At 40.1% G+C, this 26723-nt stretch overlaps 1 protein-coding gene across 1 annotated transcript in view; it reads right to left on the bottom strand.

The window, feature by feature from the left end:
- Positions 1-26723, bottom strand: part of LOC145994793 (ras-GEF domain-containing family member 1B) — an 802930-nt gene that overhangs the window by 562903 nt on the left and 213304 nt on the right. Inside the window, exon 6 of the mRNA XM_083131080.1 lies at positions 5413-5463. Within this exon, the coding sequence (XP_082987206.1) occupies positions 5413-5463 (51 nt within the window). The remainder of the gene's footprint in view (positions 1-5412; positions 5464-26723) is intronic.

Below are 26723 nucleotides of genomic sequence, written 5' to 3'. Positions count from 1 at the left end.
TAAATTTTAATGAACCCAAAATTTTGGGGGTAATGCCCCTTTACCCACCCCTGAAGTTACGCCTATGCTACAAGTCTTCTATTTTCGTACAGTTTCCTTAAATTCCAATGTTTCATCCATTTTCTGAGTTTCGTTTGTTCAAGCTCTATCTACCTTTTTTTCATTCGGGACCCCCCCCCCCCGTCCCCTTCGCAATACACGTTATTTCCTTCCTCACCTCATATTTTTCTTTTTTCTTGTTAATGGAAATCGTGCCTTGGTACTGGTTTACAATATGTTACTACTTTCGTGCAATTATTAGTGCACTAGCGACCACGCGAGAGCAACTTACTATACCTAGGTATTATACTGAACTAATGATGAGTAAGAGTGATTTTTCTTGTGACGTTTCCTTGACTCTTATTTGAATGTTTCGCCCTTCTATTGGCGTTTTTTGATGTCTCCGCATATTTTCCTCTGCTACTGCCGCTCGAGGTTGTTGAGAGTTCACTGTGGTCGAGGGGTTCGAATTGTGAATTTATTTCAATATCGCCGGAATGGACACTGCTACTAAAAAAGAAAAACCTGTGTGTATCCAAGAGTGCAGATTTCTCTACATGTTGCAAGTGGAAGCGTCTTTTTATGTTGATTATTAAGCTGGACACGATGTTTTAAAAATATGATTAATAAGAATTTTCGGAATTTTATGTATTCCTTATCAACTTCAACATCAAGTTACGGCTAATCAAATGGAAATTTCAACTTTTTTGCTGGTGAAATGCATCTTCAAACTGCCCTCCTCCCGTTGGCATATTTCTCTATTCCATCGGAAGTTTGATATTCCCAAGAGAACAAATCAAATAATACTCCCATAAGCCCAATGCATTTTTCCTTGTCTCCTACGGCCATCCTGGCAGTGTTGCCAAACCTGATGCGCATAAAAAATCTAAATTTCACATTAAATGGAGTTAAAACTAACATTCAAGGAGCTAGATTGACGAAGGCTGGATAAAGTGCTTCCTAGGGTAATGTTAGTTGTTAAAGGAGTGGACCGCTGCTATTAGTGTTAACTCTAAATTAATGACAATTTATTCTTAGTTTTCACCATCTAGATCCGGCGTTAGTCACTCATTTGACTTCATCCATGGTCGTATGAAATCGAAAGTAAAGTATTCCCTGATAACAATATTATGTCAATTTCACGTCAACACGACGCTATAAAAAAAGTAGCTGGGGATATAAGGGGGGTGGGTTGACGCAGCCAATATAACAATATCACATCACGTGCAAAATGTATAATCATGGCAAAAGTTGGTCTGTGTGTGCTGGAACCAGTGATGGCATCATAGTGGGGCACGGGGGCAGGCGCCCCAGTTCACAGCCAAACGAGTGCACGAAAGAGCCAGGTCTGGCTCCAAGAGAGCTAAGTTGGCAATACTGCCACGGGTGGGAAGAGCCCCGTGCAAACTGCCCCGCATGCCCTTAAAGATAGCCTCTGTTCCAATTATGTTGACTGCAGAGTTGCTGTGCCTTCTAAGGTTATCCCAGAATTTGGCTGTTTCTCGCCTTATGACCTCTTCGATTGGATCAATCTCCAGGTCTTCCTGTATTGGGATGTTTGTTGTATATCTGCCATGGCCACTGATTATCCTTGCCGCTTTGTTTTGGTTGATTTGCAGTTTCTCTATTGTCGTCCTGGCTGCGTGATGCCACGCTGGTATAGCATGGCTGGTCTTATCATTGCTTTGTAGAGTGATATCCTCGTAGCTAGTGTCAGTTGGAGGTTTCTGAACACAGCTTCTAGTCCCCCCTATAAGTTGGTTTCCTTTGTGTTGCATTTCTGCTACATAGGTTTTGAATGTCAGCCTAGCATCCAGTGTAAGTCCTAGGTATTTTACTGTGAATGCGTGAGGTATTTGCTGTCCGAATAATTCCACTGTTTTCTGTGCTTGTCGTCTGCGTGCAAAGATTACTGCAGTGCTCTTGGTGGACACTTGGTGGCAGTTGGTTTTGATGCGCCATCTGGTCGACCATATCTGGAACTCTTGTAATTGCCTATCGAGCACAGAATATAACACGGAGTTAACAAATCTCTCTAGTAATTTATCGATGCTATCGGGTGTCTTGTAGCATCATTTTAGTGGTCTGCGTGATGCAAAGAATGCTGCATCATCGGCGACGAGTGCTGAAGCGCCCTGGAGCTATCGGTATCGTAAGGAGATGATAATTATGTATAAAAAGAAAGAAGGATAATCATTGAAAATCAGGGGAGGAAATTTACAAATATAAAAGATGTCATTACTCCCAGACAGTTAGCAATCAGCCCAGCCAGGAAATATTAATGGAATACTTATGTCAGTTATTGCAGAGTTGGATTTACTGAGAGGCATAAACAGGAAATGTACGACGAGGAAGGATGACACCTGGATAACTGGGGACTGTTATGTGGAAAGAGAGGAGAATAAATAGTTGGGGGAAAAGAGTGAAAGGGGGATTCAATCGTGAGACGTTGGTGAAGCAGGAATTGGGGATTATCTCCGCAGTTCCGAGGAAGTCATGGCTATCGCTGAGACGGGTAAGGATCCTTAATTTCATATCCAAATATGTTCCGGGTCCAATCTTGACGATGTAAAATGCTTTTGAGTGTGCGAGTCCTTTAAAGTTCTTTTAAAGGTGTACCGGCCGCCATGTTAGCTAAATTTCACAGATACATTGGAATATATCTTATTCGTATATCATCAAGTTAATAACTTGAATTAAATTATTTATACTTAATTGTTTTCATAACTCATATATATATATATGGTGGCTCAGTCGGTAACGCGTCTGACTACCATGCTCAAGGTCCCGGGTTCGATTCCCGGCCGGTTCAAATCCGGGAACTTTTCTAACGTTGAAAGCGGCCCCGGCGCCCACCCAGCGTCGAATAACATGGGTACCTGGGGGAAACCCTGGGGGATAAAGGCGGTCAGGGGCGTGGTGCTGATCACATCACCCCCACTCACGACCGGATTAAGAAAGTGTGGGGCGTTACCCCACACCCCCTATACGCCTTCATGGCGCGGTGCTAAGCACAGGGGAACACTTTACCTTTTTTACCTTTATATATATATATATATATATATATATATATATATATATATATATATATATATGTTTACCTTATGTTATTATATTATTCGCGTATTTTTGCAACATTAATTCAGACTTTATAGGCTAATAATTATCCTTTATAGTTTATGTAAAGTTTTCATTATTTGTCAAATCCAAGATGGCTAGCATTATTTCTATCTTTTACGCAAATGTTGTTGTTTAAGCACATGTTAAATACATTTCTTCCTAATAACGATATTTGTCAACAATTGACAAGATTGAAGTAAACTAAATCTTTATTTAATCATTTTATGTGTGAGGGCAAATGTGGATTATTTTATACGAGTTTTGTAAAATCAGTTTTGTTATTTGCTGTTCTAGTTTAATATTATAACATTATAGCAAAGCTGTTTATTTTAGGAGTGGGGGAATGACGCTACGTGTAAATGGCGACGTCAAAAGTTCCACGTTGGCATTCTTAATTGTTGCCAACCTTAATCAAAGCTTACTATCGCTAATTAGCATTAATCTGACATATACATTATTAGCTTTTCTTGTGTTATTTTTATGATATGAGTTTGTAGCATTGTAAGAAGGAACAATCTGTTACGCTGCGCCTCGCGCGTGAGGTAAGCAGTTGAGGTCTTGCTATTAACGGTGAAGGCAGTGCGCGGATTCTGTCGTGATAAACAAGTTACTCATCACTGCCTACAAGCGAGCAGGATCCACCATATTATATTTTTGACTTGTGCGAGAAGGTGTGTAACGCGCGCGATCCTTGATTAAAGTTATTTTGGACATTTTAATTACAAAGTATTTGAATTTTATTTGACGTGATGTGTTGCTCGGTGGTTACCTTCCTGGTAGATTGGGGATCACGTTAATCCCGATCCCTGGGTGAGAACTCGTGCTTCCAAGTGACCAGCCGGAGCAAGGAGCAGAGGGTTGCCTATTCGTGGCTCCATACCCTGGAGTTACGATTGTGATGGAAATTTGCAAAGGTTGTGTTTTCACCTCTCGCAACTGAGGCCATGAGGCTTACCATTATTTATAATTAGTGTGTAAATAGAATCGAGCTTACGCACCCCAGGAAATCGATCCCCGTACCATGAGTATGTCACCCAAGGAGGTGAACCACTCTTTACAGTTTTCAGGTAACTGAAGGTACGATACGGTATAATGATGAATGAATAGCACATATTTACAAAGCATTAGTTTAGTATAATATCAGAGAGTATCAGAAATTGGCATGCACACAAATAATTACGAAGCACTAGTTTAGTTCGATTATCATTGATCAGGAAACTAGCATTCAGAAGAATAATAGGCATGTTCATTATACGTACCATTATATACTTCTCCACAAAACATAACCATATCAAGATGTATAGTACACACAGTGCCATCTGTTGAGGACTTTAGTTTTTTGGAATAAAATAGGCTTATTTGTATTATAGTTTACATATAGGGCGATTCCAAAGTCCCTTAACATCCCATATATAATGTAAAACAGTTAGGCTGGGTACAATTGGTCATGATAGACACTGGTTAGGCCTAGGAGGAACTATATTGGTGTTCTAATTTGCTATATACCATCACCCCCTTCCAATTTTAAAATGAATTCAATATGGTGGCCACCAATATGGTTCCCCCTAGGCCTAACCAGTTTCTAGCATGACCAATTGTACCCAGCCTAACTCCTTTACATTATATAGGCCAATGGATGTTAAGGGACTTTTGAATAACCCTGTAGTTATTTTTGTATAAAAGAATCATCATAATAATAATTACTATGTTTTCTATTCACCTTTTATCTATGGCCCGATCACCCTTACCCCCCATAAAAATTCCTGGTGACGCCTATGTTCATAAAGGAAAAAAAAATGCAACAATAACGCTTGAGAACTGCGACGGAAGCTACTGAAGGAGAAAATGTATTATACTACCTTTTCCCAACAATAGAGCTTCTACGGACCGACACGGAGGCTGTGTTGTTGCTCGCCAGGCAAGATATACATTGCCGGAACCGAGTGGCGACAGAGCAACGTTACAGCACTCTTCCCCATCCAATGAGATTGCTTTCAGGAACTTCTCGGCGGATAGAGTACTCTGGAACGGTAACGGCATAAAAGTGCAGAAAACTTTTTTCGACGGAAGAGGACGACACTTTTCGCATCCAGGGAAGAAAAATTGATGGCACTTGGCAATCCTGAAAATTCGCGTCATCTGCCAAGACCGGAGATGCCGACGGAGCCCGGGACAATTTCCATCGCAGAGCAGGTTGATGTATATTTCAGGAGCCCTGAGAGATGAAGGAGAAAAAAGAAAATTTCTACTCACCCTCGCCTTCGGAGTCTGTTTCAGGCCGATCGCCGGCTGGCTTCGGTTGCTCTGAAAAGACAAGGAGAAGAACATCAATGATGCAGCATAAGAAACAGGCAGGAAGGATACATGCAAACTTAGAAAAGTTCTGGTCTTTCTTTTCATTCATCCATCAATCCCAACCATTCGCTTCCATACAGCGTTCTCTGCGGAAGTTCTTGCTGATCTACAGTACTTGTAGGCATCGAATGCTCTCTGCTGACGTCATACGTGATTATCTTCCAGCCGGTGCTTTGTACTGACGTTCTTGACGATCTTTTTACATGCGTTGCTTTCTGCTAACAGCCTTCGTGATGATCTTCCTGGTGTTGCCTTCTGCTAACAGCCTTCGTGATCTTCTTCCTAGTGTTGCCTTCTTCTAACAGCCTTCGTGATCTTCTTCCTAGTGTTGCCTTCTTCTAACAGCCTTCGTGATCATCTTTCAGGCGCTGCCCTCTGTTAACAGTCTTTGTGATCTTCTTCCTGGTGTTGCCTTCTTCTAACAGCCTTCATGATCTTCTTTCAAGCGTTGCCTTCTGCTAACAGCCTTCGTGATCTTCTTTCATGCATTGCCTTCTGCTAACAGCTTTCGTGATCATCTTTCTGGTGTTGCATTCTGCTAACAGCCTTCCTGATCATCTTTCGGGCGCTACCTTCTGCAAACAACCTTCGTAATCTTATTCCAGGAAGTAATTTCTACTGACGTACTTGGCGATCTTTTTACAGGCGTTGCTTTCTGCTATCAACCTTCGTGATCTTCCTGGTGTTTCATTCTGCTAACAGCCTTCGTGATTTTCTTCCTAGTGTTGCCTTCTTCTAACAGTCTTCGTGATCTTCTTCCTAGTGTTGCCTTCTTCTAACAGCCTTCGTGATCTTCTTCCTAGAATTGCCTTCTTCTAACAGCCTCCGTGATCTTCTTCCTAGTGTTGCCTTCTTTTAACAGCCTTCACGATCTTCCTTCAGGCGCTGCCTTCTGCTAACAGCCTTCGTGATCTTCTTTCAAGCATTGCCTTCTGCTAACAGCTTTCGTGATCATCTTTCTGGTGTTGCATTCTGCTAACAGCCTTCCTGATCAACTTTTGGGCCCTACCTTCTGCAAACAACCTTCTTAATCTTATTCCAGGAAGTGATTTGTACTGACGTACTTGGCGATCTTCTTTCGGGCGTTGATTTCTGTTAGCAACCACTTTAATCTTCTGGGTGTTGCCTTCTGCTGACATACTTGTGATTTCTTCCAAGCAGTGCTTTCTGCTGCTCTCCTTGGTGGTAACATTATCTTCGTAATGTTTGCTGCTAGCCAATAAAGATCAATTCTGGAAGTGATTTTTAACAGAAATTTTTTAACTGAACAAGAAAGGGTGGTATATTAACATCATTGAAAGGCCATGTAGTTACAAACGGCAAAAATACTCCCTTACCACAGCTAAAACTCTAACCCCCTGTTGAGAATTTGCATAATCATCATCAGAGAGCTTTTAGTCTAGTGTAGCCGCACTCCTGTATTTGAAACAAGCTGCTCTGGGTTCCAGCATCCGTGAGAACCCAAAATATCAGCATGTTGATCCAGCATTGTGCAGATACGAGTTCAGTCATTTGAAAGCAATATTAGCGGACTCCGGTTTCGAAAAACAGTGCCAATGGGAATCAAAGCCACAAACATTAAGTTTTCTCATAAAATATGAAGATAAATTCATTCACATGGTATTTTCAATTGTATATTTTGTTATAGTTCATATGATTACAAAAGGGAATAATAGGGCGCAGCACTAAAGCTTAACGTTTTAAGTCATGGGAAATTGCTGAACGTTCAAATTTTATACACACGTTATATAAAATATATAAGGTTTCGCAGTCATTTAATAAATCATATTCTCAGTCTTTCACAAGAAATTTTAAAGAAGTTGCTAGACTACTCTGAAATGCTATAACTTACTATAAACTTTAATATTTTTAGAGTAAAAATTCTAAATGCACAGAGAAATTAGAAGAGATGTATCACTATAATTAGTGTTTACAAAAATGTGAAAAATCATTTCACCTCATCTGCAACTGCAATATTTAATACGTGCCTTCCCGATCGTGCAGTTATGGGCCTCCCCGATGGCGCAGTGGTAGCGTCGTTGCCTTGTAATCAAGGGGTCCTGGGTTCGATACCCGGTGGAGGCACATAGTGGTTCGGATCCCACTTTAAACTGTAGGTCCAGTCCCGATTAGCCTTACTGTGCATAAAGTAGACTTAGAAACATCAACTCGGCAAACTCAGCTATATTTAATAAGCTTAAGAGTGTTATCTCAGTGGCCGCGGTGGGTCAGTCGGTAACACGTCTGACTACCATTATCACGTGCCAGTTTCGATGACACAATGAAAGTTGCAAGTAAGAAGTTTCCCAAGAGCGACGACAGATGGCAGCACGCCATATAAAGAGGATCAGAGCTCATTGTACAAATTAGGAGCGGAGAAGAGGAATTATATATATTATAGGACATTGAGAAATATATAAAAGAAGAGTCTAAATACTATAGAAGAAGTAAATAGAATGTTGTATATAGTAGTTTGAAAGAATTAAGAATATAGTCGCATATGAAACGTTTAGGAAAGTTATTAAGCGAGCAAATGAATTCAGAAATGTATCTCAATTTCTTTTTGATTCTCTGACGAGGAGAACATCGTCAGTTTTTGAATTTGTCCGTTCCCCGGTGGCGCTGTGGTCAATTAGACGCCCCGAAGCACTTTACGGTTGCGCTTCTTTTTTAGTCGCACTGGGCCATTGGCAGCGCTTGTTATTAGCGATCCTGGTTATTCCCCTTTGGTTGTTACATAGGAGGTGGCGCTAGTGTCAGTTTAGTCCACCCTACTCCTTTATATAAGTATAGCTTGTATCCCCAAAGAAACGGGGAAAGGGAAAGAAAACATATATAGAGCATAAAGAAAAGGAAGCGAGACGACGCAACTAGATTTCTTATATATAGAAGAAATAAGAAAAGAAGTCCTTTCCATAATCAAAGAAGAAGAAGAAGCTTATTTCTATAATCAAAAGAAGAAGAAGCCTATTCGATAATCAAAAGGAAAAGAAGAATAAGCCTTTTCAATAATCAAAGAAGAAGAAGCCTTTTCCATAATTAAAGAAGCTTATTTCCATAATCAAAAGAAGAAAAGAAGAAGAAGCCTTTTCCATAATCAAAGAAGAAGAAGCCTATTCTATAATCAAGAGAGAAAAGAAGAAGAAGCCTTTCCATAATTACGAAGAGAAAGAAGAAGATTTCCTTTCAAGAAGAATGTAACCGATGTAAATTTTCGATATATTTCAATGTCGCTATATATTTTTCTCTGTATTTTGTATAGTTCTCAGAATATAGATCCGCATTTAACTATATCCTCTTGGCTATAAAACGCTTTCTTATTTGGAATTCTCAAACAAAGAACCTATCCCCTGAGATTAAGATATCTGTAGCCGTGGTAAATAACATGTAAGTACGTACCCACAAGGGGCGTAGCATTAGTGGCGACCAACGTTGCGGCTAGCAGAATTGTGACTGAGAAAGCAAAGAAGGAGAAAGCCAAAATGGAGGAAGAAAATAAAATTGAAGGCGAGAACAGAGAAGCTATAATGGATGAAATGGAAGACAGAAAGGAAATATTAAACTGCTGTGGAGAAGAGGGAAATAAGGAAGAAACTATCCTATGCAGCTCATGCAAAGAAATGAAACATTGGCTATGTGAGAAGATAAGAAGAGAAAAGTACATAGGAATAAGTGAAAGAGGAGATTACGTATGCAAAAATTGCAAGGAAGAAAGGATAAATGAAAAAGAAGAAAAGAAATGGGAAAAGGAAGAAGAGAAAATGAAGGAAAAACCAAAGAGGACGGAAGAGGTGAACATAATAGAAATGCTCCAGAAGTTATCGATGCAAGGGGAAGAAAATAGCAGAAGATTAGAAAGAAAGTTTGAAGAAAAGATAGATGAAAGTAGTACAAAGTTAGAAGAGAAGTTTGAAGAAAATAATAAAAAGATGGAAGAAAGGCTCGAGGAAAATAGCAGGAAATTGGAAGCTTCGAGGTCCGAAACCCACGAGATGTTCTTGAGATTGAATGAAACGTGTGAAGGAAATAGAAAGTCGCTGGAAAGCAAGATAGAAGAAACAACGTTGTTAATCGAGAGTATAAGTTTAGATACAAATAGAAGAATAGAAGAGGAGGTTTCGAATCTCAGAGAGGAAAATAAACAAAGAAACGAATATTTGGAGAGAAAGCTGGTTGAAAGCGATTCTCAGATAGAAGTAGCTGTTTCAAGAATAGAAGAAAATGACAGCAAGACAGAAGTAGATGTTTCCAGAATAGAAGAAAACGAGAGCAAGACAGAAGTAGCTGTTTCAAGGACAGAAGAAAATGACAGCAAGACAAAAGTAGATGTTTCCAGAATAGCAGAAAACGAAAACGAGATAGAAGAAGCGAAGGTCCTGATAGAAGATAGAAGTTGGAATATGAAAGAAGGAAGTTCCAATGACGAGCATGACAGCAAGACAGAAGAAGTAGCTATAAAGTTACGAGAAGAAAACACTCAGGAACTTAAAGAGGTCAAAGAAGTGGAAGATCAAACCTGTAATAGAAAAAAAAGCCAAAGAAAGTAATATGGAAAATGGAAGTAAACTTTTCAATTGTACGAACAAAAGAGAAAGAAGATAGAACAGTTAGGCACAGAAGGAAGTTAATCATGAAGAAAACTCTCAGGAAAAAGGAGAAGATAATATGAAAGAAGATCGAATAGTATCAGTAAAATGAATTCCTTGTAAGCTTAGACGACGAAAAGTCATCGTGTATTTAGAAAAGTGCAAAAGAAATGGGTTGTAATCCCAGAAGTTAAAGAAAAATCGGTTGTATTCCGAGAATGGGTTGTAATCCCAGAAGTTAAAGAAGAATCGGTTGTATTCCGAGAAAAGGGTTGTAATCCCAGAAAATAAATATATCTAGATACATGCTGATATGAAATTAAGGCTGATGTGAAGAATTATTGTAGCTGATAGAAACACTTAGATGGTCAACTTAGAGAAGAGAGAGAATTCTTTGAAACGAAAAATCTGAGCTAACTGATAATCTGTAGAGAGATTGCTGAAAGAAGAAAAGGGTGAAACGAAAATTATTATTTTGGCAGGACATCGTCAGGTAAAAAGTATCTTGGAGAAATTAGACGAGCAGACTTGCAGGAGATGAACTATTGAAGAATTATATTTTGTATTTAAAAATAACTTGAGAGGTCATGAATATTTCCGGAACGTGGTGATAAGATATATAGAAACGAAAATAGAAAGAAGAGAGTAATAGAGAGATGAGGAAAAATGCTGCATGCCAGGACATATAATTGCACAGTGAAAGTGAAAAGGAATATAAGCAGTAGAAATGAGAGCCAATGAGAAGAGTCAAACGAGATGCAGAGAAAGTGGAAAAATTTATCTATTTCCAAAAAATTTCTTCCAATAGAGAAATTTTTTATCCTCAAGGAGGGGAATATTATGTCACGTGCCAGTTTCGATGACACAATGAAAGTTGCAAGTAAGACGTTTCCCAAGAGCGACGACAGATGGCAGCACGCCATATAAAGAGGATCAGAGCTCATTGTACAAATTAGGAGCGGAGAAGAGGAATTATATATATTATAGGACATTGAGAAATATATAAAAGAAGAGTCTAAATACTATAGAAGAAGTAAATAGAATGTTGTATATAGTAGTTTGAAAGAATTAAGAATATAGTCGCATATGAAACGTTTAGGAAAGTTATTAAGCGAGCAAATGAATTCAGAAATGTATCTCAATTTCTTTTTGATTCTCTGACGAGGAGAACATCGTCAGTTTTTGAATTTGTCCGTTCCCCGGTGGCGCTGTGGTCAATTAGACGCCCCGAAGCACTTTACGGTTGCGCTTCTTTTTTAGTCGCACTGGGCCATTGGCAGCGCTTGTTATTAGCGATCCTGGTTATTCCCCTTTGGTTGTTACATAGGAGGTGGCGCTAGTGTCAGTTTAGTCCACCCTACTCCTTTATATAAGTATAGCTTATATCCCCAAAGAAACGGTGAAAGGGAAAGAAAACATATATAGGGCATAAAGAAAAGGAAGCGAGACGACGCAACTAGATTTCTTATATATAGAAGAAATAAGAAAAGAAGTCCTTTCCATAATCAAAGAAGAAGAAGCTTATTTCTATAATCAAAAGAAGAAGCCTATTCGATAATCAAAAGGAAAAGAAGAATAAGCCTTTTCAATAATCAAAGAAGAAGAAGCCTTTTCCATAATTAAAGAAGCTTATTTCCATAATCAAAAGAAGAAAAGAAGAAGAAGCCTTTTCCATAATCAAAGAAGAAGAAGCCTATTCTATAATCAAGAGAGAAAAGAAGAAGAAGCCTTTCCATAATTACGAAGAGAAAGAAGAAGATTTCCTTTCAAGAAGAATGTAACCGATGTAAATTTTCGATATATTTCAATGTCGCTATATATTTTTCTCTGTATTTTGTATAGTTCTCAGAATATAGATCCGCATTTAACTATATCCTCTTGGCTATAAAACGCTTTCTTATTTGGAATTCTCAAACAAAGAACCTATCCCCTGAGATTAAGATATCTGTAGCCGTGGTAAATAACATGTAAGTACGTACCCACAAGGGGCGTAGCACCATGCTAAAGGTCCCGGGTTCGATCCCCGGCCGGTTCAAATCTAACGTTGGAAGCTGCCCCGGCGCCCACCCAGCGTCGAATAACATGGGTACCTGGGGGAAACCCTGGGGGGGTAAAGGCGGTCAGGGGCGTGATGCTGATCATATCACCCCCACTCACGACCGGATCAAGAAAGTGTGGGGCGTTACCCCCACACCCCCTATACGCCTTCATGGTGTGGTGCTATGCACAGGGGAGCACTTTACCTTTTTAAGAGTGTTATCTCGGGAACTTGCCCGACTTTTCAACGACTTTTTAGTTAGATTGGGTGGTTTTCCGACATTGCAAAGATTCTGCTACATACAGTGAGTAAAAACTGTCACGTCTTTTGTGAACAACCTGTATAGAAGACATTGTAATAGGTCTTCATGGGGAGAAAAGGTTGGGTTACACCTCACCTATTCCCAACTGGACACCCAGGTGTATAGTGAACGCAAAGGCAAAAAAAATATGGTCGTTGGTCATAAAAAAAAACAAGTGCAATTAATACCTCGAAGGGAACATGACAAAATTTAAAACAAAAAAAGTCATGACGTTGCGCCAACACAAATGAAACCACTTTGCTAGCAGCGAGTTCCAGTATTTGAACAAAACTAATCAATACGGCATAACCTCATCACGGATCTTCATATCTCGCTCACTCAGTTAACCAATAAACGTTCACAAACATCCAACAGCCTCTCTGCATTGTTTGTGTTGCATCAAATATGACTGGCTGTGGAGGTTAAATTAGTGTGTTTCTCCGCCTCTTATTGGTTTGAAGAATTGAACATGACGTAGACATCTAAATCTCTAATTGAACAGTGGCTGTTATTGCGTTGTGGATATCGCAAAGCGTAATTTGCAAGAGGAGGAACGAAATGGCTGCATTCGAAATCAAATTGTAAATCAGAGCGCACGAAGAAACTCATTACAAGATGCTGATTGGTACAGACAAGAGCATTCCCAACGACAGTTTCTTCAAATGAAAAGTTATGGACAATGTGAGTTGCGCTGTTTTGGAGATAATTAATTGTCAATTGTTCTTCATCTATCTTCTAGGTCACCAATCTTTTGATTGATTTGATGCTGTATTCTCAGTTGTACCTACGCTGTAAAAAATTGACTGGAGACATGACAGTCAATGGCCGTTAATTTAATGAAATCAAAAATCAATGCTATATTATATATATATACTATACACAAAACTACAAATGCGTCAAATCGGCTGCCTCTCTGATAGTGTAGTAACATCGACGCCTTGTAATCAAGGGGTCCCAGGTTGGTTACCCGGTGGATAGTCGTTCGGATCCCACTTTAAACTGAAGGCCCAGTCCAGATTGACTTTTCTGTGCATAAGTAGATTTAAAAACAAACTCAAACAATGAAATTGAAGCATCAAATAGAGGTTGATGCCGCTTTCATCAGTAGATGCATTTTAATGCATCACACGGAGCAGCAGCTGATAAAAGTACCCTTTTATGTATTTGTGTGTGATCGTTAGTAATTTATGCGATTTTCAAATAACTATGTTACTGGAGTCAAGATCTTTGCGTCAAAATCCCGGCCTGGGTATGAATGAGGGTCATTTGTGAGTGTCCCTTCATCAATTGCATATCATCACTCATCCTCATCTTCGCGATTTGCTAAAGTGGGAGAAAACCGAAGAAAATAAACCAAATCAACCATATTTGCGTCAATTGACACACTTTGTGTTCTTTATGTACAGTGACCGGCAATAAAAATGGGACACCTGTATCCTGAAATACCGGTTTCCCTGCAATGTGTTTTGGGTGTGGCCCAACTCTCCAGCGATAGCAGTTCTTCCCATTGAAAGGTTGCTATTGAAATCGGCTCATCGCCGCAGAGTTAGGCAACACACAAGATGCACTGCATGGAAGCCAGTTTTTCAGGATACATGTGAACCACTTTTATTGCCTATACTGTACATTTCGACACTCGAGACGAGACCGAGGTGAGAACGAGACACGTGTTTGCAAATTGATACGAGACCGAGAACAAGACTGACCCCATCACACACGAGACGAGATTTGAGTCTCGATACAATTGTCAACATCCTCCGACCCACCACACGGTCACCTTGAAAGTAAATACTTATTTGTTTCTTTTTGTTCCATTGTATTCTTGTAAATCCCAGTTTCCAGCGAGGCCCGACTTTCTTTCAGCGTCAATGACAGCGTTGTTCCTTAGTGGAAGAAAGTCAACGTCAGTCCGTTCCAAATCCCCCCCTTTAATCCCCTTCTTCATTTCTTTTCTCTGTCCTTCGTTTCTTCTGCAACGAAGGAAGAGGAACAATTTCCAAATCGTGTTATATTGTGTGCGAGAGCCTGCGCATCAACCGCAACACAGAGAAGAAACTACCAACGTTGGCGGAAGAAAACCGGTTTAGACGCAGTTGACAAGTTCTCAGGGGAGGTGGGATGAACAATGACTACCCTAAAATGCATTAAATTGTTTATAAAATTATGATTTGGTACATGTCACAACATTTCAACCTCTGGAGGAAAGAATAAACAGGAGAGTTTGCAACACTGACGGTGATTTTTAGCAGTTTTTCTACACCGCCGGGTCGCGAAAGGTTCTCCTGAAGGCTGTGATTTGTAGCCCATCTGGAAGGATGGAATTTCGTCACAGTTTCCACTGCGAAAACAGGAAATGCTTTCTTGACAGTGGCGCCTCCAAATTTGAAAGTTGACGGACGGGCACAACGTTCAATTTTATTTGCCAAGCAATTTTCAGTAACAAATATACTGAAGTAGAAATATTCTGGCAAGGTCAGGTAAAGTTCTCGTGGATATAGCACCGTGCCATGAAGGCCCATTTAGGGGACGTGGGGGTAGGGGCCCACAAAGTCTCGATAATTTTGTAGGTGATCAGCTCCACGCTCCGGCCGCCTTTACCATCATTCCCCCCAGGGTTGTTCCCAGGAACCCATTCAGTTGAGGCTGGGTAAGCCAAAGAGCCGCTTTATGCGGGGACAAGGTCGGAAAATTAAGACCTTAGATTATTCACCCCGGGAATCTAACCGGGTATACCACGTGGAAGTCAGACGCCCTTCTGATTAATTGGAATTTTTCGGTGTCCGAAATGGAACATGACAATACAAAATCAGCACTCACCAATTTATTTTATTGATATTGGAAAGAAGAAACTGAAAGTTTCCATTAGATCCATGCGTTGTCAACTAAGTTAAACAATTTTTTTTTGTTTGACAACAAGCTTAAACATAATGTAACTAATAGTCTCTATTATTATGCCATAATTTATTTGTTCTATTAAATTTAAAGGGTGCATATTAATTACTGTATAAAGTTTAAAAAATTAGAAAGCTATTTACGAGTAAAATTGTTTACACCCCCCCCCCCCACACACACACCTTAATTGATCCGAAAGATACATATTGAAAGTAATGTTGTTATAATTTGCACTCAACGAGACCCAAGACAGAGTTTCTGTTGTACAGGTTAGGGAATATTGTTACGTATTTGCTTTATACTCACGCTGGGACTCGAACCCAGAACTTCGGTGGCGAGAATGAAAGTCTACCACTTGACGCGTTGGACCACCATGCCGACAGATTTATTTAGGCAAAAACACGTGTTCAAATATGACAGCACGTGCAAAAGTGTGTTGTCCAATCAACGGAAGGGAAGTCTCTCTGGCTGCACATGGTTCGAGTATTTGAACAGAGCTGATCAATGCAGCGTAAATTAACAATACAGCTTCATATGCCACTCAGCCATTTATCCAGTAAACAACCCACAATGTGATCGTGTTATTTGCACGAGGGCTTACACAGTCTGGACAACAAAAAAAATAATTTGCACATCTCTAGCACTGCTTGCAATGATCATCTAAATTAGTAATTTCGACCGCTGATTCCTAGTATGTGTGTGTGCGGTAATAACTGAATATTTCATAATCTCTAAGTGCAGTACTGTGGGTTATTTCTAAACCGAACAGCATGCAATGTTGTTTCGGTAGGAGGTGAATTACTCGATTCGCACCCCCCCCCCCCGCCCCACCTGACCTAGCAAGTACAAACAGCAACTGTTGAAGTAAATTGTTGTGAAGTTTGCTCTCAGAACTCAAGTAAAACCTATTGAAAAAGTTCAGTGGAAATTTCTTACTGTAACAGTTGGGCTGAAACGTTCGTAGGCTGACTCATAGAATTAAATCCATGTGATTTTTACTTAGTACTAACCTTCAAAAGATACGTGTATAAATTTCACAGCTGCCGGATAATTAGTTCGTGAGATATAGCATTGTGAGTGAAGCAGCTTTTGTTATTGTGAAAAAAATGGATAAAAAATAATTTCGTGTGTTAATAAAGCATTGCTTTTTGGCGAAAAAAAATACTGTTGAAGCCAAGGCTTGGCTTGATAAACATTATTCGGACGCTGCACCAGGAAAATCAACCGTTGAGAAGTGGTTTGCTAAATTTAAACGAGGCGAAATGAGCATCGAAGACGATGCACGCAGTGGACGCCCGAAGGAGGCTGTTACCGACGAAAACATCAAAAAAGTCCACAAAATAATTTTAAATGATCGTAAAGTGAAGTTGATCGAGATAGCTGAGATTATTACATAGCGTTGTTGGAGCGTTTAAAGGATGAAATCACGAAAAAACGGCCCCATTTGAAGAAGAAAAAGTGCTGTTTCATCAAGACAATGCACCGTGTCACAAATCAATGAAAACGATGGTAAAATTATATGAATTAGACTACGAATTGCTTCCCCATCCAACATATTCTCCAGATCTGGCCCCCAGTGACTTTTTCCTGTTTGCAGACCTTAAAAGAATGCTCGCTGGAAAGAAATTTAGCACTGATGAAGAGGTAATCGCCGAAACTGAGGCCTATTTTGAGGCTAAAGAGAAATCGTACTATAAAAATGGCATCGAAAAATTGTATGACCGCTATAATCGTTGTATCGCCCTCAAAGGCAACTATATTGAATAATAAAATCGAACCTACGAACTTTTCAGCCCAACTGTTACATGTATAAACAAAATTTTGAAGGTTAATCCTGCGTTTAAACCTTTATCATAATCCACATAAGTATGAGTTTACAGAGCTTAATCAGAGCAGAGTACAGATGCATCAGGAATGGAACACGACTGGCCTTTCCTCTGTTTCTTTCCAATCGGGGGAAAATGTAATCTCCTCACATGGTTGCCAGGTGCATGTAAGTAACACTATTTTCATGAACATTTCCAAGTTTCTTTTTTATTGTTTTCAATAATTGCATGATGTATACAGTTTCGAAACACACCTTTTGTGGCACTGAAACACAAGCAGTGTTGCCAATGCACAGTCTTAATTTCTGAAAACATCGATTTTCCTAGTTCCCTCTTAAAGCGCCTCATCCGATTGGCTATCGGTAGAAATGAACATTTCTTTTTCACTGCCATAGATGCCGAGCTAATTCACCTAACCAAACTGAAAATTACCGATGGCATGTCCGTACATGTGTGTTATGTGCCATTTTTCATGCTTTGTAAAAAATTTAATTTGCACTTCCCGTTACATCTGGCGACACTGCGTGGACACTAATGAAATACAATCATTGTTCCCCAGTTTAAAAATATATGCATGAACAAGGCTTCAATTTGGTATAAGGATTATATGTGTACCACTTCCGGTTCAAAAGTTGTACTATCCCCAACTCCGGGATGCGTTGTAAATGGAACACCCAGTATTAGGTACATATTCGTACAAATACACAAAAATATACTGTACATGTAATTTGAATCAATGTAAAAACTGGTACGAAAGGTTAAGACAACAGACAAACTGTAAAATATTATATATTATAATTACATATGAAAATATAGTGTTTCTACAAACATGTCGATATTGTTAAATGCCCATTACGAGTCCTCTGCGTTTATTGATGGAAGCAATTTCTTGTGCCAGTTTTGTCAAGTTCAGTTTCCGAGCCAGATCGCTTTCAGTGTTTAACAGCACCATTCCACTCAATATCACTCTTGCCATTGTGCTTCTCAAGGGGCGGGGAAAGGGTGAATGTCAGCATTGCTCGTGCATTTTCTTGCCTGTCGTCTACCCTTCGGCGACGTACTCAATTACTTCAACTATTCAGCTAATGAAGATTTTCTTTTATTCTGGTAACCACTTTCTACTTTTCTAGTGATTAACATTTTCTGTTTGCAGCTGTAGGAGCATAAACATAGATGTTTGGTTGAAAATACACTTTAACGCTGAAAGGAAAACTTTTGTGAACTTTCGGTCTTCCTTAATTTATCATTCTTACTGCACCCCTGACGCCAGTCCCCCCACTGGGGGGACGTTATTTACGCCACTGATACGATGGCCTTCTACAATCAGAAGTTTGAGGTCTAAATCCTTAGTACTTTCACATGAAATTTAATTTTCCATAAGCACTAGGTTAAGGAAACAAACACTCTGTCATGGTCTACACTTGAGTACATTTTCTTGTAACGAATCTTCCAGTGATTATACAGAAGCCACTAGCATAAAGCATAAGAGTGGTTTAAATCTTAGGTCCCTTACGCTGTAATGTACCTTATTTCTTACTAATTTGGCAATCTGCACTTTGTTCCTTCTTATACCTTCCAGTAACATATCATAGATGTCACTAGTGCAGATGCATTCTACGTTACTCATTTCTTTCCGTTTGAGACATCGCTGATTTCTAATATTGACGAAACTTATGTTAATAATTTCATGAAAATGAAATATATATTTTAAATGATTGTCTTTTTGACTCTAAAGTGGGTCTATCTAATTAGTTATAATGCTCGTTAGGGGTCGTTATTTTTAAACCAACAAGTTTTGTATATCTGTAAGAGCATTATTTAATAATTTTTAAGGTGTCTCTCATGATCACAATAGTTTTCTCCCATAAGACTAACAGAAGTGATAAGAAACCTGTTGCTATTAAATTCTGAATTTGTGGTTAATTCTGTACATCTACATCCACAAATCAAATTTAGAGTACCGTCAAAGAGAATTCAACGAATATTTAGGCTTATATAGCCTATAACTGTCAAATAAATGAATTCAACAATATTGAGAATATGTAGAAATTGCAATAATTTAATAGTAAAAAATGACAAACTTGACCAAGTTTAAGTTCACAAGTGCACAAATAAGTCCATCGGATCTGGACCTACAGTTTAAGGTTGTATACGAACCACTATGTGCTTCCACCCGGGTTCGAAGTCAAGCACCCTTCGATTACAATGCGACAGCGTTATGTCATTGGAAGACTGAGTGCTCACTAAATTGCGACCACCTACCTAATACTTTGTTGGTCCACCGTTGGCTCGGCGGACGGCGTGGACACGACGTGGCATGGATTCTACGAGATGCTGATATGTCTCCACACCATATATTCCTCATAGCATCCCATAACGAGCCAACTGACGTCGATGCAGGATGCATGGTTCGAAGAGCTCGTTCCACAACATCCCACAGATGTTCTATGGGATTAAGATCGGGGGAATTAGGTGGTCAATTCATATGTTGTTCTTCCAGCCAAGCAAGTACAGTCTCGCCTCGGTGTCACCGTGCATTGTCGTCCTGGAAATTGCCGTCCCCGTGTGGGTAGAAGTGTTGCATTGTGGGGTGTAAGTGATCCCTTAACACCTCCCGATACACAACGGATGTCCATACACACCAATGGCCCCAGTCCATGCCAACAGAAGCAACTCCACACCATACAGCCGTCCCCACCCGCCTGTACAGCACACCATACGGGAGGGTACCATAGCCTCGTGCAGTTGGGGCCACACACACACACGTCCGTCAGGTGGTGTAGCAAGAACCGTGATTCATCGCTTTGCCAATAGTCCATGGTACAATGAGCGTGCTCGTGGACCGAAGAGAGACGAAGTCGGCGGTGACGCTTCGTGAGGAGTGGAACTCCATGCGTGCCAGTGTGCGCCGCACAGTTGAGTGGAATATGGGTGTTGTGCATCCACTGTTGTATTGGTCCCGTAATTCCCGGACGCTGATGGTGCGTTCAGCTGTCACGAGCCGTTTGAGTCGACGCTCTCCCAGTGGTGTCACTTTCCGTACACCCTTGCAATTCTGCCTCTTGGTGTTCGTTTCCCAGTTTCCTTCCCACTCTCTGTACAACTTCAATACACTGGAACGGACGCATCCAACCAGTGTCGGTGTCTGGGTTATTGACGCACCTGATGTTCGGAACGACGTTAAATCCTGCCCACTTACATTTTAACGTGTGCTGTTCGACTAACATGTAGCGTTGTGTGTATACATTCACCTAGATACTTCCAGTCGGGTGGTCATGTGATCAGGGCAGCTGCTGGGCCGTTCCATTTTGTTTGGAGGGGCGGGCGCAATTCAGTGAGCACTCAATGTATGTATGTATGTATGTGTGTGTGTATATATATATATATACACGTGGGCGAATCAAAAAGTAAGTTACACCCGAGCCGTGTTCCTGTACTAAAAAAGAGAAAATAATCATGGTTATTGGCAGCACTCTCCGGAATGCATTCTCCCCATAACCGAAGCAGCCATGCTGCAGCTGCTTTAATGTGAGAGTAGTCACCATGTCAGTATCGCGCGTCATACTGCGGTGGCGTCCAACATTGAGGTGCGCTGCGTCGTCCGATTTTTGTGGGCACAAAGGCATAATCAGAGTGAAATCCATCGCCAAATTGTCAAGGTGTATGGTGAAAATGCAATGTCACACCTCATGATCAGGAAATGGTGCCAGATGTTCGAAGAGGAAAGAACAGTGTGTTGGGCAGCCTGCAACTGTGAACACTATCGACAAAACAGAGCGTGTGAATGCCATCATCCTTGCCAACCACCACGTGGAAACTGAGAGATTGCAAGTGAACTGAACATATCTCACGATAGTGTCTCTATGCTGATTCATGACCAGTCGGGTGTATAGTAAACTGTGCTCTCACTGGGTGCCGCGATTGTTAACCGATAGCACAAAAGTCAACTCAATTGAAATTGGACGGAATTTTCACACACAAGAAATCGAAAAACTGGTCACACGATTCGAAAAGTGCTTGAAATACCTTGGTGACTATGTCGAAAAAAAAGTTAAATGTTCATACATCTTTGTCCAATAATTATTTTCTTTGTAATGTGTTTTGTTTGTTTTATACAGGGGGTGTAACTTATTATGCCCTAGTATATATGGTGATATTTTACAGACATGTGTATTTCGTAGAAGCTTCGAATTCTGTAATTCTGTTGAGATCAATAATGAATAATCTAAAATGCGGTGTGTTTTTTTGCCATGTTTATCACTCGCTGTAATTATTTCATTTTAAGCTATCTGTCTGGTATCGTCTTATTTCTACTAATTCCATTATGTCATAGGGTCACATTACGAAACCTTAATCGCCATGCGAAGAAGTACAAGAAGGTTTAGTTTGAATGGTTTATTTACTTCACTTCGCTTTTCTGCCACTTTTGGCTAATCCCGAAGATGAGGATGAGTGATGTTATGATGAACACCTATGACAACACCCGGATTCTTACCCGGAACCCTTGGCGTCGTAGCGCTCCAAGAGGATTTAAGTCAGGTGACCGAAGTTCCCCATTCTTAATTACACCCTGCCTCTCCATCTTCCGGGAATATAACATCAAACGCTAAGATTTTCAATGGAACAGGTGACTTAGAGACACCTCTGGCTTAGAGTTTACGCTACCCGCTAAACTACCGATGCCGGCTGCGAAACGTGTCAACCAAAAAATAATATAATTACATTTCTAGCATGAAGCTTTATAATTGTACGATAACCAGAAATTAAAATTGAAAATGTAGACCACGGATTTCTATGTAATATCAAAGTACAAAATATGCACATAAATATGTAACGATAATTGATAAAATATGTACACAAATATGTAACAATAATTGATAAAATATGTACATAAATATGTATTATCAAAAGGATATGTAGCTAATAATGGTAATACGTAATAATAAGAATCAAGTATCCAAGCAATATCAAGAATTCTGTTAGATATTTATTTCATTTCAGCATACGCGACATAATTTTAAGGACTAAGTTGTTGAAATTAGGACTGTTCGCAATTAGGACACGAAACACGGTCCCTCCGAATGTGTTACGCTACAGGGATGTGTTCTCCAAGAGCAGGTAAAGTGGATACGACGGTGCAGAGAGAAAAGCGACACGAGACGAAAGAAGGAAAACCCGGAAGAGAGGAGAGACGTAAAGCGAAAGCCGCTTAGAGACCTGACGCGTAAAGTTCTCGAATAAACATTTGCCCCGCAAAATCTCCGTGAAACAGCGACCCCATCCGTGGTCCCCCGTCTCTCGCGAGAACAGGGGTGGGAGAAAATGAGAACCTCTATCTCTCTCTCTCTCTCCAAGAGAAGAAAGAGAGGAGGCGCAGCTTAGAGCAGCTTTTAGCGTAAATTACCCGGAATTTGTGTAGACGCCTCAAACGAAGAATCCATCTTCATTATGCTCATTACTGACGCTAGATGGCCGACCGAATTGTGTTGCGATTAATACCTACTCTTCCGAAAGTGCAAACCCTCTTCTCTGAAAAGATGGTCTTGGGTGCTTGAAAATCTACGATAACTTTATTATACCTATATGCGTGTTTTATTCTTCCGAGGGACAGAACTGATTAGGGATGACCAAATCCGGATATCGGATAATTATCTATCCGGTATTCCAATATCCGGATATTGGATATCCGAAATGCTCAAATGTGTGCTTTATCCGGACAGTTTTATCCTTTATCCGTTTTACTGCCTCTCCTCAAACTATTTTATTCGTCATGTTTGTATTTCCTTTCGTACGGATTCTAAACAAAACCCGTCATTCTGTGTAAATCGCGACCAGTTTAAGTATTAATTCCTAGCGACTACCTGGTCACCAAGAGTCACGGCCCAACTGCTCTCCATGACACATTCCACCGCGGTAAACATGACATTTTTATGGATGGAACCTTTAAAATCTGTAGCAAGCAATTTTATCAAATGTACACGATCCATGCAGACTTTGGAAGTTCAAAGAGTGAAACAAACATCTATCCAGAGGCCTTTACATTCCTACCAACAAAAGAAAAGAGACATACGTACGCCTTTTTCGTAATGTACTTGAACATATTAAAGAATGGAATCCTAAAAATGTGACCGCTGATTTTGAACCAGCGGCGATTTTTGCACTAAAGTTGTGTTCCCGTCAGTTGAAGTGCATGGATACCATTTCCACATGAAAAAATGTCTCTGGAGAAAAGTGCAAGAATTGGGACTTACTCGCGAATACAGGGAAAATGAAGAAGTAAGATTGCATATCCGCATGTGTGCTGCGCTGGCGTTCCTTCGGCCTGAGATGTCTTTCATGGCTGGCTCGAGCGAACATTCCCAAGCACCTACAGTCGCCAAGCTTTGAGTTTTTCGACTATTTTGTGGAGAGGTGGTTAGAAAATTGTGAAGTCCCGGTCAGTCTTTGAAGTTGCTACAGACAGCACCATCGACCCACCAACGCTGTAGAAGGCTGGCACAAAAAAAAATAATATGCTGGGAAAGCCGAATCCTAAAAAATTAAAGACGTGATCGAATGTATGAAGACAGAAGCAGAAAATGCAGTGTGTGCGTAAATAAGGACAGAGTTAAGTATGGAAGGCAAACGAAGGAAAGTGTGGATAAAGTGTGATGGGAGTCAGTTTTATTTGAAAAATATGATTAATTGACAGGTAGACACCGTACTGGGCGCTATTTTCGCTGGGCGTAATTTTCACTGGGCGCGTTTTACAGGACACCGTTTTGTTTATCCATTTATTGATTCTCTGCATATTCTGTAAAAATGCCTATCTTTTTTTCTAAAACAGATCTCTGCATTACTAAGCTCAGTATTTATCACGTTTCTTTGCTTATTTTTTAATGTGGGTCATTCGTGCAAGGATAATATCGAACCCTTAGTTAGTAATTATTTCCTTAATTTAAGAAATTATTCGTGCCAGAATAACTTACTTGCATGCACGGATTATCCGAATACCAGGATAATCCGTATTATCCAGATATCCGTTGTATCCGAGACGGATATCGGATAATTTCATATTCACATATCCGTTATCCGAATTTTGTGTCCATCTATATTAGGGATGGTACTGAGAACAGGCGAGTGTTTGAAAATAAGTTCCTTAGAAAAATATTTGGACCTAAAAGGGATGAGGAGACAGGTGAGTGGAGAAGGTTACATAATTTAGAACTGCACAATATGTATTCATGTCCAGATATTATTAGAATGATTAAATCAAGAAGACTTAGGTGGGCAGGTCATGTGGTACGAATGAGAGAGGAAAGAGAAGTTTATAGGATTCTTGTTGGGCAGCCTCATGGTAAGAGACCAGTAGGAAGGCCAAGACGAAGATGGAGAAATAACGTTGAGATGGACCTAAAGGAAATCAGTAGGGATGGAAAAAGAGTGGATAGACCTTTCTCAGGATAAGGACAGATGGAAGGCCTGTGTTGCTGCAGCCATAAACCTTCGGGTTTAAGAAGGCTAGAGTTAGAGTTAATTACTGAGATCAGGCGAGACTGTTGCAAATGCCATTATTTCTTGGGTCTCGCCAAAAAATCTTGTAACCAGATCAACAGATGGGGTTGATTAACTTGACCGGCTGACCGCTGGAAGAACCCGGAATAAGAATTGTAGAGTGAGAAAGGACAATAGGCAATTTGGACAATAATTTTCTCGTGCTATAAAAATAACAATATAGTCGTTAGAATGTGGAAGGTGATGACACACAAATGGTTACCTAACACAGCTGTATATAATGAAATGCGATTAGATTGGAATACAATGCAGATGAACAAAAATGTACTAAAGATAATGATTATTTTATGTTGAGCTGGAACAGTATTAAGACTTGCGGCGAAACAGTTTAAAAAGCATCTGTAGTACAACATTTTAAATACCTATTATGGCGAAACAATTTCAATATAATCTGTAGTACAACATTTTAAATACCTTTTTGTCGAAATAATTCAATATATTGAAATTGTTTCTCCACAAGTCTTAATACTGTTCCAGCACACTATAAATAGCAATAAATTAAAGTATTATTTATTCCTAGATTTACAAATGTAATGCCTTCCTTCGACGTTCAGAGGATTTTTTCTGGACATATAAATAGTTGGAAAAAATCTATCTAATATATAAAAATGGATGTATATGTACGCGTGTGTGTGGGTATGTTTGTTCCGGCATAACTCTCTAACGCCTGGAGCGATTTCAACCAAACTTGGTTACGTGTATCACTTGCAACCTGTAAAGAAATACTGTGGGGGTGAGACTCCTGGGGGGTGGAAGGAGGAGACGTACAAATAATCGAAAATGACCGATATTAGTGTGGAATCCATAGTTTTCGAGGTCTCGAAGATGAATAGTGACACTCCCAATGCCGTTCGAATCCAAGACACCCATGGCACAACTGGGGGTGGGGGTGGGAAGGGGTGACATGTAAAAATAATCGAAAACGACCGATATTTGTGTGGAATCCATATTTTTTGGGGTCGTTAAGATGAATAGTGTCACTACCAATGCCGATCAACTTCAAGACACCTCTGGCACCCCTAGGGGTGGGGGTGGGAAGGGGGTGACATGTAACAATAATCGAAAACGACCAATATTAGTGTGGAATCCATAGTTTTCGGGGTCGCTAAGATGAATAGTGACACTCCCAATGCCGTTCAACTCCAAGTTCATTTTGGACTATAGTTAGAATTATTTTTTTCCCTGTCTTATAGAAGATTGGAATAAATAAATACCCGGGCAACGCCAGGCAATGAGCTAGTATGATATAAATGAGGAGGAGTTTTGAACAATTATTGACACACACTACACCCTTGTTTATTTTGAGTCCACTTTAGGCATAGATTGGCTCATGGAGACTAGACCTACAGTGTAAAGCAGGATCCTTTGCTTCCACCAGATATCGGAGAGGCCCGATACGCTCAACGCTTCCATTAATTCAGAAGGTTATAGGACGGAAATATTTTGACATTTTTCAAGTTCCAAAACAAATAACAATGTATAGATATGTAATACTGTTTGTTTCATTTAATGTAAAAATTATAGTACACCATCTTCTGCTCGTATTATGAAATTAGCTGATTAAATAAATGACCCGTGGCCAACAGCCCATTGAGGGCCCGGGCCTACCTAGCTACCAGTGTGGTCAGCACGACGAACCCCCAGACGTTGTCGTAGGTTTCGTTGGCCGGTACACGCTACTCATTTGTAGCTCCCCAAATTTCCTCACAATGGTGAGTAACCACCGGTCCCATACACAGGCCGAAATCTCAGGAGAAAACTTGTTACGCTTACCCCAGGAGACTGGAATCTGCGCGCGTCCCGTAGCCAGAGCTTCAAGCCTGATTGCACGGCCACGGAGCGGGACTATGAAATCAGCTAAATTTGTTAATTTTATGGAAGTAGTATTAAATTTTGAATGTGAGCTTTTAAGTTTTCATTGTTAACTCCGGTCTATATAACACTTTTTGATTCTTAGTGCATATTGTCGTGTCTCTTCTCACATTTCTAGTGCTTTCTTGCTTGCCTATTTG

Source organism: Lepisma saccharinum, chromosome 11 (genome assembly GCF_977018435.1).
Source record: "Lepisma saccharinum chromosome 11, izLepSacc3.1, whole genome shotgun sequence".
Lineage (NCBI taxonomy): Eukaryota > Metazoa > Arthropoda > Insecta > Zygentoma > Lepismatidae > Lepisma > Lepisma saccharinum.
This window is presented reverse-complemented; position numbering and strand designations above follow the sequence as displayed.